Genomic DNA, 12,062 nt, shown 5'->3' with positions numbered 1-12,062 from the left:
TGGGGAGCAGAAGCAGGGTGAAGGGAGGTCAGAACAACTCTTTCATCCCAACCAGGGTAATGCTATGGGAGCAGGTGTCTCCACCCTTGTCCCCGCTGTGGTTGCAAGGCAGCTAGACAACCCCTTGCTTTGTCCCAGATCTCCTGGTCACACCCTAAGACAAACAGCTCAATGGTGGGAGTTTCTTAGGAAGATATCCACTACTGATTTGGGGGGAAAGTGTATAGGAGTTTCCGGCAACTCGATCCTGAGAGATTATTTTGCACTCTGATCTCAAAATGGCAAGAGATGAGTGATAAATGATCAATTCAGGGAAGTTTATCTACAGTGCAATTTCTGCAACTCATAGGTGTGAGGTTTTAAACAGATGTTGTTGGCAGGCAAACTAAACACAAATATTCCCCTCCCAGGACTCACAAGGTGCCCAGCCCAGCCAATGCACGTATATATAGGGACTGAGCCAGATGGCTTGTCAAAGGAGGTCATAGCTCCTTCCCTCCCGGGTCTCTGCCTCCTTCCAGCTGGGCCTTCTCTTCTGGCTGCTTCTCTTGATGCTCTAGTAACCATGAGCCGCCAATTTAGCTCTCGGTCAGCATTTAGCTCCAGGAGCAGGCGGTTTTACAACATTAGCTCTTCTGCGGGCTCTGGTGGTGGAAGACGGGCTGTGGGGTCTGTGTGTCAGGCCCGAGGCAGGTGTGGTGGTGGCGGGTATGGGGGCCATGCCAGGGGGTTTGGTTCTAGGAGCCTCTACAATCTGGGAGGCAGCAAAAGCATCTCCATTAGCCTCGTGGGGCGAAGTGCCAGTGGTTTCTGCCAGGGTGGGGGACTTGGAGGGGGCAGAAGCTTTGGGGGCGGTGGCTTTGGAGGTGGTGGCTTTGGGGGTGGTGGCTTTGGAGGTGGTGGCTATGGAGGAGGTGCTTTTGGGGGTAGCAGTTTTGGGCTGGGGGGCTTTGGTCCTTCCTGTCCCCCAGGGGGCATCCAAGAGGTGACTATTAACCAGAGCCTCCTGCAGCCACTTCACTTGGAGGTGGACCCTGAAATTCAGAAAGTCAAGACCCGGGAGCGGGAGCAGATCATGGCCCTCAACAACAAGTTTGCCTCCTTCATCGACAAGGTGAGTACCTCAGGGGCAGGCGGGTCTCTGGTCCCTGATCAAGTAACTGAGAGGGCCTTGTGCCCTGTTGCCTCTTACCACCTTGTGCTGTCTCAGTTCGGTGGTGACAATCACTTCCAGAAGTATATGTGCTGAGACCTTAAGAAAGGAAAGCATTTACCTCACTAGGCTTCAGCTTGACTTATTGAAGCAATTTATTTTTATTTTTTCCTTTTGATGGGAAAGCAGGTAAGAAGTGTGAAAATACCCACAGATAAAATACATGGTGTAGTAACTTCAATGTTGTTCATCATTATTCACTTTCCATCCACCTGCTCATCCGTCCATGCATCCATCCATCCATCCACCCACTCACCGATTCATCCATTCATCCCACAAACATTTACTAAACCTCTACTATATGTCAGATACAGTGCCAGGTGCTACAGGGTGACTAGAACATGGGTCCTGTCCTCAAGGAGCCATTCACAGCCTAGGTGAATGCCCTGGGGAGGGGGTATCACTGGGGATTAAAGTGATAGCATACTAAGTAGGATTCTGTCAGAGTTCCTTGTTTTAGCTCATCTAAGGCCAAGAATGAGCCAGATGGAGCCATTGAAGTTCCTCTCCCTAGTTCCCTAATTAAACCTCAGAGTAGAGCTAGTCCAGACCCAAAGCAGCAAGCAGAAGCTGGTAGAAGGTCTATGGTGAAGATCTCCCTCCAGCATTTCCTTGTGTCCACAGGTGGAGTCACAGCAGCCACTGGAGGCTCCCTCAGAACGTTCTTTGCTCCTGGGGATGTAGTGGGAAGAACCCTAGGGCACAAAGGCCCCTGGATGCTCAGTGACTTTCCCTTAGTTCCAGAGGAATTCAGTGTTGAGGCCAGAGCCTGACCTGTGGTCTGAATGTGGAGTAATCATGGCCAAAGTCTACCATTGTGCTGTATGCCCAGCCTCTGATATCTGGGCAAATGCTGGGGACAGGATGGAGTGTGTGAGCTGGGGGAACTAGGGTAAGAGAGGTGAGGCCCAAAGATGGCCACACAGGAGTTCAACAGAGCAAAGTACTTCTGGCTACTTCTGATCACCTTGGATGGGAAATTTGACTGCATATCACCACACCTCAGGCATGGGCAGGGACTGCGAGGGCTTGGCTGGAGCAAGGAAGCAACAGGTGAAGGAGACACCACTGGAGATCAAGACTAGGACAAAGGAGGAGCAGGGACAGAGAGGGCTGGAGGTCAATGAAATGGCCATGGGCTATTGGCAACTGATACCCTAGGACTCATTTGATTGTGGTTCCTGCCACTAAGATGACATTTGTTTCATTTTATGGCATGGGGCTTTGGGCAGAGGCCAAGTTGCAGGAGACCATGGCAACCTGTCCTTCCTTATGGGGATGGCTTGTCATGACCATGAGGAAAGAGCCCTCATCCAGGAGGGCTCTGGCTTGGCTGAAAGGAGAAGGATTCTATTGCAGTGGATTCTGACTCTAGTTTCTGATCTGGTCTTTTTTGCTCTCACCCTTAATCCTATTTGGCCCATTCTCAGAACCACAGGAGAGCCATCTTTTAAAAACATCACATCATGGGTCACCTGGGTGGCTCAGTGGGCTAAGCATCTGACTTCAGCTCAGGTCATGGTCTCATAGTTCGTGGGTATGAGCCCTACATCAGGCTGTCTGTTGACAGCATGGAGCCCACTTCAGATCCTCTGTCTCCCTCTGTCTCTGCCCCTCCCCTGCTCGCACTCTGTCTCTCTCTTTCTCAAAGAACAATAAACATTAAAAAAAACCCATCATATCACTTCTCTGTTTGAATCCTCCACTGGATGTTGTCTCATTTGGAATAAAAGCCAAGCTCCTATAAGGCCCTATGTGGCCTGGCCCTCCAACCCACAGCTGCTGCTAACCCCTGGCTTGCATTTGTGAGAATTAGGCAACATTGCCACCACTGGGTGGAACAGGAGTCAAGCTGCAAGTGTTAGTGAACAGAATGAGGGCTGGAGCTTTGCTCCCCAGGGTACACACTCATTGTCTGCAGTGACCCTACGCTCCTTCCCTGCCTCCTTTCCTGTTTCTCTCTTGCTTTCCAGCACACGATTTCATTTTTGCATCCTCCAGCACCGCAAGACTGCCTCAGGGCCTTTGCTCTCACCATTCCTTCTGCTTTGAACTCCTGCTTCCTGAAAGTGGTCTGGCCTCCTCCCTCATCTCTGTCAGGTCTTTTCTCAGATGCCACTATCTTAGCGAGGTTTCCCTGATCCCCCCCCCACCCCCCTTTTTAATGTTAATTTATTTATTTTGAGAGAGAGGGAGAGAGAGAGAACACCAGTGTGAGTGGGGGAGGGGCAGAGAGAGAGAGAGAGAGGGAGAGAGAGAATCTCAAGCAGAGCTGCATTCAGTGTGGGGCTTGATCTCATGACTATGAGATCATGACCTGAGCTGAAATCAAGAGTCGGACACCCAACCAACCTAGCCACCTGGGGCCCCTGATCTCCCTTTTTGAAGTAGCCCCTTCATACTAGCATCCTTATCCAACATCCCTGTGTTACTTTTCTCCACTGACACACTATATAGTTCACATGACTCTGAGTATAGACTCTCCACCCTGGCATAGAGGATTCAAGCTCAGATGAACAAAGCCAGGATGGTATTCCCATGGGAAGAGATGGACCTCACTCCTTTCCTTCCTGAGGTCCCCTTTCTTTGTCATTGATTCTACAACAGACTTTATCTCCATTTGCACTCTGGGAGGGCCCAAGCCTGACACCTGAATGGCTGACTTGTATTTCAACCTGTATTTTTTTGAGTAATTATCTTGTGCCAGGGACTCTTCTGGGTGTTGGAGATTCAATTATAAACAAAACAGACAAAGTCCCTGCCTTCCAGGAGTTTCCATTCTATTCAGAGAGACAGCTGTCCACACTCAGAGGTAATTCCAAATTCCTTAGCATTTCATTAGTCCATGACACTTATGAGCTGTCTTCCCTGTGTTGGGTACTGTGTATTCATAGGTCTGATTGCCTTGTGTCCACAGGATAATAAGGCGGACATGGGCCTGCCTTCCTGAGGCTCCCCCCAGCAGGGGAGGGATGTGCTCAAACAGCACCAGGTGATGACAAATCACGATGGATGCTAAGGGGAAGGAAGGGTGAGCTATGAAGGCGAGACCCCAGGGAGATGCTACCTTCATTGAGTTCAGAAGGGTACATGGGAGTTAGCCAGGCAAAGAGTTGGGGAGAGCTGGGCTGCCAGAGGCAGCGAGAGGTCCCTGTGGCTGGAGTGTCACGAACAGGAGGGAGAGGGCCATGACAGGCCAAGGGGGTATGCTTTTTCCAGCAAGTTCAGCTTAGCATGATGCTAAGTTTCATCTGTGCTGATGGGACACAGCCCAGGAAGGTTTGTGTGGCAGGCGGGGGGGGGGTACTGGGAAAAAATCACAACAGCTCTCAGTGATTTTTCAAATGATTAAATCCCATTAAAACTGCCTGGTACTCCCTGCAGCCCGTGCAGGTTGGGTGGCACGGTTTCTTTTGCTGGTGTGCTCCCGAGGTACCGTGTGCGTGGGGGGAGAGGATGCTACAGCTCTGTTTGATGGGGAGATTCCTCATGGGCCCATGAGACTGTTTCCTTTCAGTCCCCACAATACTGAGCACAGGGCTGAGACCCCGTGTCCGACTGATTTCTCCGCCTCCCGGCAGAGCCGCTGTGGAGCAAACTAGGCCAGGCGGCTGGCATTTCCCACGGGGTTGTTTCCAGCTGAGACAACTTGTGTGAGCTCCTTGCCTTTCTCTAGAGGCGCCATCTTGATTCTCCGAGCCCTGGATACGCTGTGCGGTTGCCCATCTTCCTACCCGTGGGGGTGCTTCTACCTGGTGTGAACTTGGACGTCTCTTGCTCTTAGGTGCGATTCCTGGAGCAGCAGAATCAGGTGCTACAAACCAAATGGGAGCTGCTGCAACAGGTGAACACCTCTACTCGGACCAATAACCTGGAGCCCGTCTTGGAGAGCTACATCGGCGAGCTACAGAGGCAGGTGGATTTTCTCAATGCGGAGCAGATGCGCCAGAACACAGAAATCAGGAGTATGCAGGACATCGTGGAGGACTACAAGAGCAAGTGAGACCCCAGGCAGGCCGAGGGGGTCAGGGAGAAGCATGGCAAGGAACTGGTTCAGGGGCAAGACGTTCTTAACATTGGTGTTCATGTGCGAGGGGTGGACTGGGGTCCTCAGGTACAGAGGGCACCATCTTGCTTATGGCAGCTCTGGTAGGATGGTCCTGCCAGGCAGCTCTCAATTGTGTTGGGTGAGGAGGGGCAGACTCTCCTCGTGGTGCTGGACCCAGAGGAGCCAAGTTCCAGTGGGTTTGGCCTTTCTGAGCTGCTTACAAGCCTGTCTTTCTAAGCCTTTAGTTTTCGCCTTTGTAAAGTAGGGATGGTAAGCCCTCTTCCTGTTGGGTTGCCGTGACAGGTGCGTCTGGGCTCTCCGACTCTGGTGTGTGGCAGGCTGGCTGAGGAGGCTGGAATGCGGCGGGGTGTTTGCATTTCTAGTGTGCTCCCACGTGATGCTGGTGCTGGTGGACTGGGGACCACACTTTGAGAACCACTTGTGTAGATGACATTATGCTTAACAAATTCTTAGACTGCGTCTGCACATATAAGCACTAGCTATTATTCATCGCAACGGTGGGGACGGTCTGATTCCAGATCAGCAGCTTCTGTGTCATGCAGACAGCACAGTGTCCTCGCCCTCCCCATGCTCGGGGTGCGGAGTGCTACTCTTGACATCATCCTGAGATGCCGATCAGAGAGTCAAGAGTGTGTGACTCAAAAAGGGAAAGATAAAACTCAGCCTCAAGGTGTGTGTGGGGGTGCAAAATTGTAGGTGATAGTTTTTCTCTTTAAAATAATTTAGTAAACATATTTATGTTCTCAACTGCAAAAAAAATGAGTGAGTGTGACAAATTTACAAAAGAGAAACGGAACTTCTGGGAGTGTTCTGCGTGGCTCTGCAGTTTCCACGTTGGGTTGTTGCTCCTTTTGTTGACCTGGAAGGCCAGGAGCTGGCTCTGGCTGCTTGTCAGTGAGAGTGGCAGGCCCCGGAGGGGCTAGCCCAAGTCCAGGACAGTAAAAGTTTGGGAAATTCCAAGCCTCCTGCGGTGAGGAGAAATCTCAAGGAGTCAAGGTCAGCCTCTGCAGCCTGTCTATGGTTCTTACCTCCCCCCACAGATATGAGGAAGAAATCAACCGGAGGACCAGCACTGAGAATGACTTTGTCGTCTTGAAGAAGGTGAGGGATGGGAGTGGTCCAAGTGGGGGTTGTGGGCCCCGGGGGCTGAGCAGAGTGAAGAAATCTTGTGGGATGCTGTGTGACCAAGGGGTGGACAGGGTGACCACTGCAGACAGCTCGTTGAGGGTGTGGCCTGAATGCCAAGCCTTTGCACTAAAGGCTTAAGTCTGCAAAGTGATGTTGGTAGGAATCTTGAGGCCTCTTTGAGTGTTTATCTGTCCACAGTCCTGAAAGTGAGGTTCAATCAACTGACCCCTTTTGAGTGCCAGTTACGTGCAGCCTTGGGACCTGAGGAGGGCCTGGGGTGCTGTGTGTGACTGACTAGGATGAGGGCCTTGGTGGCACATTTCCTTCTGGTCAGGAAAGCCAGGGTTTTTGCAGATCCCTCACTGGAGCGAGGTGTGGAAATTTGCAGGCAAGGAAATAAACCCAGAGACGCTTTGCTACTTGTCCGGGTCACCCAGTGAGCTGGTGGCAGGCAACACCTGGGCAATAAAGTCAGACTATCTTTGCTTGCTGTTCAGGACGTGGATGCTGCTTACATGGGCAAGGTGGACCTACAGTCCAAGGCGGATGCTCTGTTTGGGGAGGTCAATTTCCTGAAATATTTATTTGAGATGGTGAGTTCAGTCCTCACGAGAAAGCCTTTTCTTTCCTCACATCTCACAAGGGGTGTGGGCTGTTAGAGGGGAAGGCCTGAAATCCAACATGACCCACTTAGGGATTCCTCTCCCCAGTCACCTCAACTCTGTGCAATGGGAGTTAGCCTCCCAAGCCCCAGTGCTTAGATTCCTGGGTGGGGGTGCTGGACGTGGGAGGCAGGGAGAGTCCCGAGAGAGAAATGGAGCAGCCCTTGATTCTACCCGGAAATTAGGTTAATACCTGGGACGTACAGGGGCAAAGTTGGCCAGAAAGCATCAGTGCTGGGAAGCCAACAGGTCTACTGGGAATTCTGTAGGAGAGGACAGTGTGGATCCTAAAAGGAACAAAGACGACACCTGCAGGGGTGAGGGATAATATGCTCCTGCCACCTCTGGCCCAGTGGTGGCTCATGTCTAAGTTGTGGGCGCCTGCCCTGTCTTGGGTCTCTCCATTCGGCAGATGAGAGAGCTGAGGGGCCAAGAGACTCAATCTCTAGCTCAGTGACTCAGCTGTTTGCTGGTAGAGCCCAGGCTCCCAAGTGAGTGAGCGGGTTACACAAGTGGAGTCCTTTCTACTGCCTCTGAGAGCTCATGTAGTTTTTAGGGAGCAAGTCTGCCCGTCAGAGGGCCCAATCCAAGATGGCAGCCAAGCCAAGTTAGGTGGGAGAGAGGGCACAGGAGAGGGAGGATGGGCAGGTGGTGCCTACAGGGGCTCTGAGTTTAAGCTAGGTCTGGGGACCATTACCTTTAGTTAAGTCACCTCTCAGTGCACAACCATTCACAGAGCTTCCCCAAGACTCCCATCTGGCCCAGGCTTCTGGCTTCCCCAGAGAGGCTTGAGGGGACAGTAGAGGGAAACTGAGGCCCTGGGAGGAGAGTGAAAAGAGTCAGCCTGTGGTCTATGCCTCGCAGGAGCTGTCCCAGATGCAGACACACATCAGTGACACCAGTGTCATCTTGTCTATGGACAATAACCGCTCCCTGGATCTGGACAGCATCATTGACGCAGTGCGGGCCCAGTATGAGTTGATCGCACAGAAGAGCAAGGACGAGGCCGAGGCGCTGTACCAGACCAAGGTGAGCATACTGCTCCCCTCCCCCCAGACTTGGAACTCAAACCAAACATATCCCCCTGAACTTGTATCGTCTTTCTCTTCGGAGGTAATAGATGCATATGTATATGTATCTATATACATTTTATACACATATATACAATTTCATTTACTCCTTACAACAACCCTGTGAGGTAAGGATTTGATTATCCCTAGTTTGAAGATAATAGAGTCTGAGATCTCCTACTTTCCCTTGGGTCTGATGGGTGGTAAGTGGTGAAGGCGGAGTGTAAATGTAGGTGTCCTGTCTACAAACCCATGCCCTAAAGCACTGTAATGTTTTTATTCTTATTTTTTCATAATGATATCTTCAAAAAGATTTTCTTTAACATTTACTTATTTTTGAGAGAGAGAGAGAGAGAGAGAGAGAGCGCACAAGTGGGGGAGGGGCAGAGAGAGAGGGAGACACAGAATCCAAAGCAGGCTCCAGGCTCAGGGCTGTCAACACAGAGCCTGACGAGGGGCTTGAACTCACAGACCATAAGATCGTGACTTGAGCTGAAGTTGGACGCTTAACCGACTGAGCCACCCAGGTGCCTCTCTTTTTTTTTTTTTTTTTTTGAGAGTAAAGGAGAGAGAATCTTAAGCAGGCTCCCAGGCTCAGCACAGAGCCCGATGCAGGACTCAATCTCATGATCATGAGCCAAAATCAAGAGTTGCACGCTTAACCAACTGAGCCACTCAGGTGCCCCCATAATGACATCTTCTAACCTATAGTTTTGCACTTTTCTCTTTCACTTATTATTTATGAATTCCGTTCTGTGTCATTAAATATTCTACATCATTTTTAATAGCAGCGTGGTATTCTGTGGTAAGAATATGCCCTCATCAAATAAACATCTTTGTGGCCACGTCTTTGGGCACATCTTTGATCACTTCTTTAATACAGACCTTTTTGGAGGATGAAGATTGTAGTTAAGGGTCAAAGGCCACTCGCTACATTTTAAACTCCTGGCACTTGAGATCTGCCTTCTTGACTCCAATCCTGGCGGGCCTGTGACCCACTGTCCTGCAGACAAGTAGTTCTGAGTGGCACGCATGTCAGCACCAGACTGGGGAGGGAGATGGTCAACAGTGACAGCATCGGAATTCAGAGAGTCCCCTGTGCCTACCCTCCCCCTTGCTTCCTCCAGAGCCCTGACTGTGGGTTCCTACTGATGGGGCCACGGAGACACAGAAATGAGATAGGGAGGAGAATGGGAATAAACAAGGAACATGCTGAGGGCCTCTGAGGAAATGGGGTCCTGGCTGCTAGGGAAATCATCCTGGAAAAGGGTAGGAGGAATATGATGTGTTGGCAAAAGTGAAGGGGTCCCAATGTGGGGAAAGGCCAATGGTAAGTCTTAGGTGAGGGAAAAAGGGGTGAAAAAGTGTATCCGGGAGCAGATTTATCTGTGCGGGATGTGAGTCTGGCCCAGAGACTGGTGAGAAGGAGGGCGGCTTGAACAAGATTGTGTGTGTGTGTGTGTGTGTGTGTGTGTGAGACGTCACAGCTCAGATGAGGGAGCTATAGCACAGGAGTGGGTGTATGGGGGTATCACCCCTCTGGTGGCAGGCGGGGGTGGGGGCGTACTCTGGGAACTGTCCTGGGGAGAGTAGTTTGGGGCAGGGTCTGAGGGCCTCCTGGCTGACTATGACGCTGCCCCTGACCCTCAGTACCAGGAGCTCCAGATCTCCGCGGGCAGGCACGGAGACGAGCTGAAGAGCAGCAAGATGGAGATTGCTGAGCTGAACCGAACCATCCAGTGGCTGCAAGCAGAGATCAGCAACATCAAGAAGCAGGTGAGAAGGAGGCTCAGGGCGGGCTGAGCGGACGTGCCTGCTGCCTCCTACAAGGCCCTGGCAGAAGGGGCTCCTGAAACTTCAACCCCTGCCCTGGTGACCGTCTCCTGAGCAGATCGACCAGATGCACGTGGCCATTTCGGATGCCGAGGAGAGAGGAGAGCAGGCCCTTCAGGATGCGCAGCAGAAGCTCCAAGGCATGGAGGCCGCCCTGCAGCAGGCCAAGGAGGAGCTGGCCCGGCTGCTACGGGACTACCAGGCGCTGCTGGGGGCCAAGCTGTCCCTGGACGTGGAGATCGCCACCTACCGGAAGCTGCTGGAGGGCGAGGAGAGCAGGTGGGCCATGCTTCTGGGGACAAGTGCGGGCTGCACCCCTGGAGCAGTGGGAGGACGACCCCAGCTTCTCTGGGAAGACCGGAACCCCGGGCCGAGCAGAAACATTCAAGTCAGAAGCAGAGGATGTGTGAGTCGGCAGGGTCATTGCCATCATTCCCCTGCCTCCAAGCAGAATGCCCCTCTACCCCAATCTAAACCATTGCAGCCAATGCGAAATGCCTCCAAGAAACTGCTTAACCCCTCCCCCCCCCCCCCCCCCCCCCAGCCCCATACTCCCCGACCGCCTGGGCCTGCGCGCCCACCTTTCCCCAAAGCCTGGGGACACCTGTCACTTCGTGCGGGTGTCTCTGCTCCTGATGTCTGCGGGCTGTGACCCGCCTTCCGTCGGGCTTCGGGGGTCTGGCTGATGTTTGTGCTTTGGTTTTGCAGGATGTCAGGGGAGCTGCAAAGCCACGTCAGCATCTGTGAGTAGCAGAGCCCAGGCCCCGGCGGGCGGGGTGGAGCCGTGTCGGGGGAGGGCCCCGGAGGGCTGAGCTGCAGGCACTGGTGAGGTTTCAGCCTTGTGGTTTCGGGTTCTGCGCCGCGGGAGTGAGCAGACAAGCTGCAGGGCCTGGGGAACTTCGCTGAAATAAGCGGTTATGGTTCTAGCCCTTATTCATTTCAATTTTTATGATACAATCATCCGTAGCCGCTGGGAACCCTTTAAGGTATAGCGATGATGAAAATGGGTCCGGACATCACTCTGTCTTGGGAGGGATACTTGAAAAAACGGGAAGCCTTTCATCCGATGTATCGATGTATCGTTTTGCAAGTCAGATGCTGCCAGCAATTACGGATGTCCCAGGGCGGTGCGGGCGGTGCAGGCTGGTGTCCGCAGGTAACCCCCTCCCCCACCCCCAGCCCCAGTCCTTCTGACCCCTGTTCCTTTGGGCTGCCCTCTCCCCACAGCGGTGCAGAGCAGCCAGACTACCGTCAGCGGCGGAGGCGGCGGCGGTGGCCGAGGCTCTGGAGCTTACGGCGGTGGCTACAGTGGCGGCAGCTCCCTCAGAAGCAGCGGCTACAGCGGGGGCTCCCGAGGGGGCGGTGGAGGTGGCTATTCGGGCGGCAGCAGCGGGAGCTATGGAGGAAGCAGCAGGGGCAGCAGCAAGTACGGAGGCAGAGGCGGCGGGGGCTCCTCCCGCGTGCAGATCATCCAAACCTCCACCAACACCTCCCACAAGCGAATCCTGGAGTAGAAGGAAGGCTCACACGCCCCGCAGCGGCAGGGCTCTCTCCTATCCCCTCCCCCCACGCCCTTCCTGAACCCCTCTCACCTTTTTCTTATGGGTCGCAGAAGTTTTGCCAATACATTCGTTCCACTCTAGCTGGGGAAGCAGGTGGATAGTGGATCACCCCCAATAGCAGATCTATCTTCGGAGGGTGCTGGCTGGCAGGCGGCAGAGTCACAGCCAGGCACACTCAACTCAGGCTCCACTCAGCTGGCCCTGCTCCTGCCCCTGGGGACACCCAAGGGCCCCAATTTAGAGATGGAGGAAAAAGAGCCTTGAAGTGTATCTACGAAGCGGATAATAGAGAGTTAATGTCAAGGACCCCAGGTACTTCACTCCCAGGCTCCCTTTCACCTGGGCTGCTCTGTGAGCAATAATCCATCCCTTAGGGGACCCACAGAAAGAGGCCTCCGGGCGAGTAGCTTGGCAAGGGGAACCTCTGTGTCTGGGGCCTGTTACTGCCTGTTGATCTGTTAGCCTCATACTTTCATTTTCTCCATCCCTGGAGAGTGTGGGTTTGCAGTCCTCATCAGATGCCTG

At 53.0% G+C, this 12,062-nt stretch overlaps 1 protein-coding gene across 1 annotated transcript; it reads left to right on the top strand.

The window, feature by feature from the left end:
- Window positions 1-565: 565 nt before the first annotated feature.
- Window positions 566-11,820, top strand: LOC122224593 (keratin, type II cytoskeletal 1b-like). The gene is made up of 9 exons (XM_042946632.1): window positions 566-1,114; window positions 4,998-5,212; window positions 6,323-6,383; window positions 6,908-7,003; window positions 7,937-8,101; window positions 9,793-9,918; window positions 10,034-10,254; window positions 10,684-10,718; window positions 11,203-11,820. The coding sequence occupies exons 1-9, from the start codon at window positions 566-568 to the stop codon at window positions 11,487-11,489; spliced, it is 1,755 nt and encodes a 584-aa protein (XP_042802566.1). The 3' UTR covers window positions 11,490-11,820.
- The last annotated feature ends 242 nt before the right edge of the window (window positions 11,821-12,062 follow it).

The sequence above is a fragment of the Panthera leo genome, chromosome B4, assembly GCF_018350215.1.
Source record: "Panthera leo isolate Ple1 chromosome B4, P.leo_Ple1_pat1.1, whole genome shotgun sequence".
In the NCBI taxonomy this organism is placed as follows: domain Eukaryota; kingdom Metazoa; phylum Chordata; class Mammalia; order Carnivora; family Felidae; genus Panthera; species Panthera leo.
The sequence above is the reverse complement of the archived record's forward strand: the minus strand, read 5'-3'. Positions and strand labels throughout refer to the sequence as shown.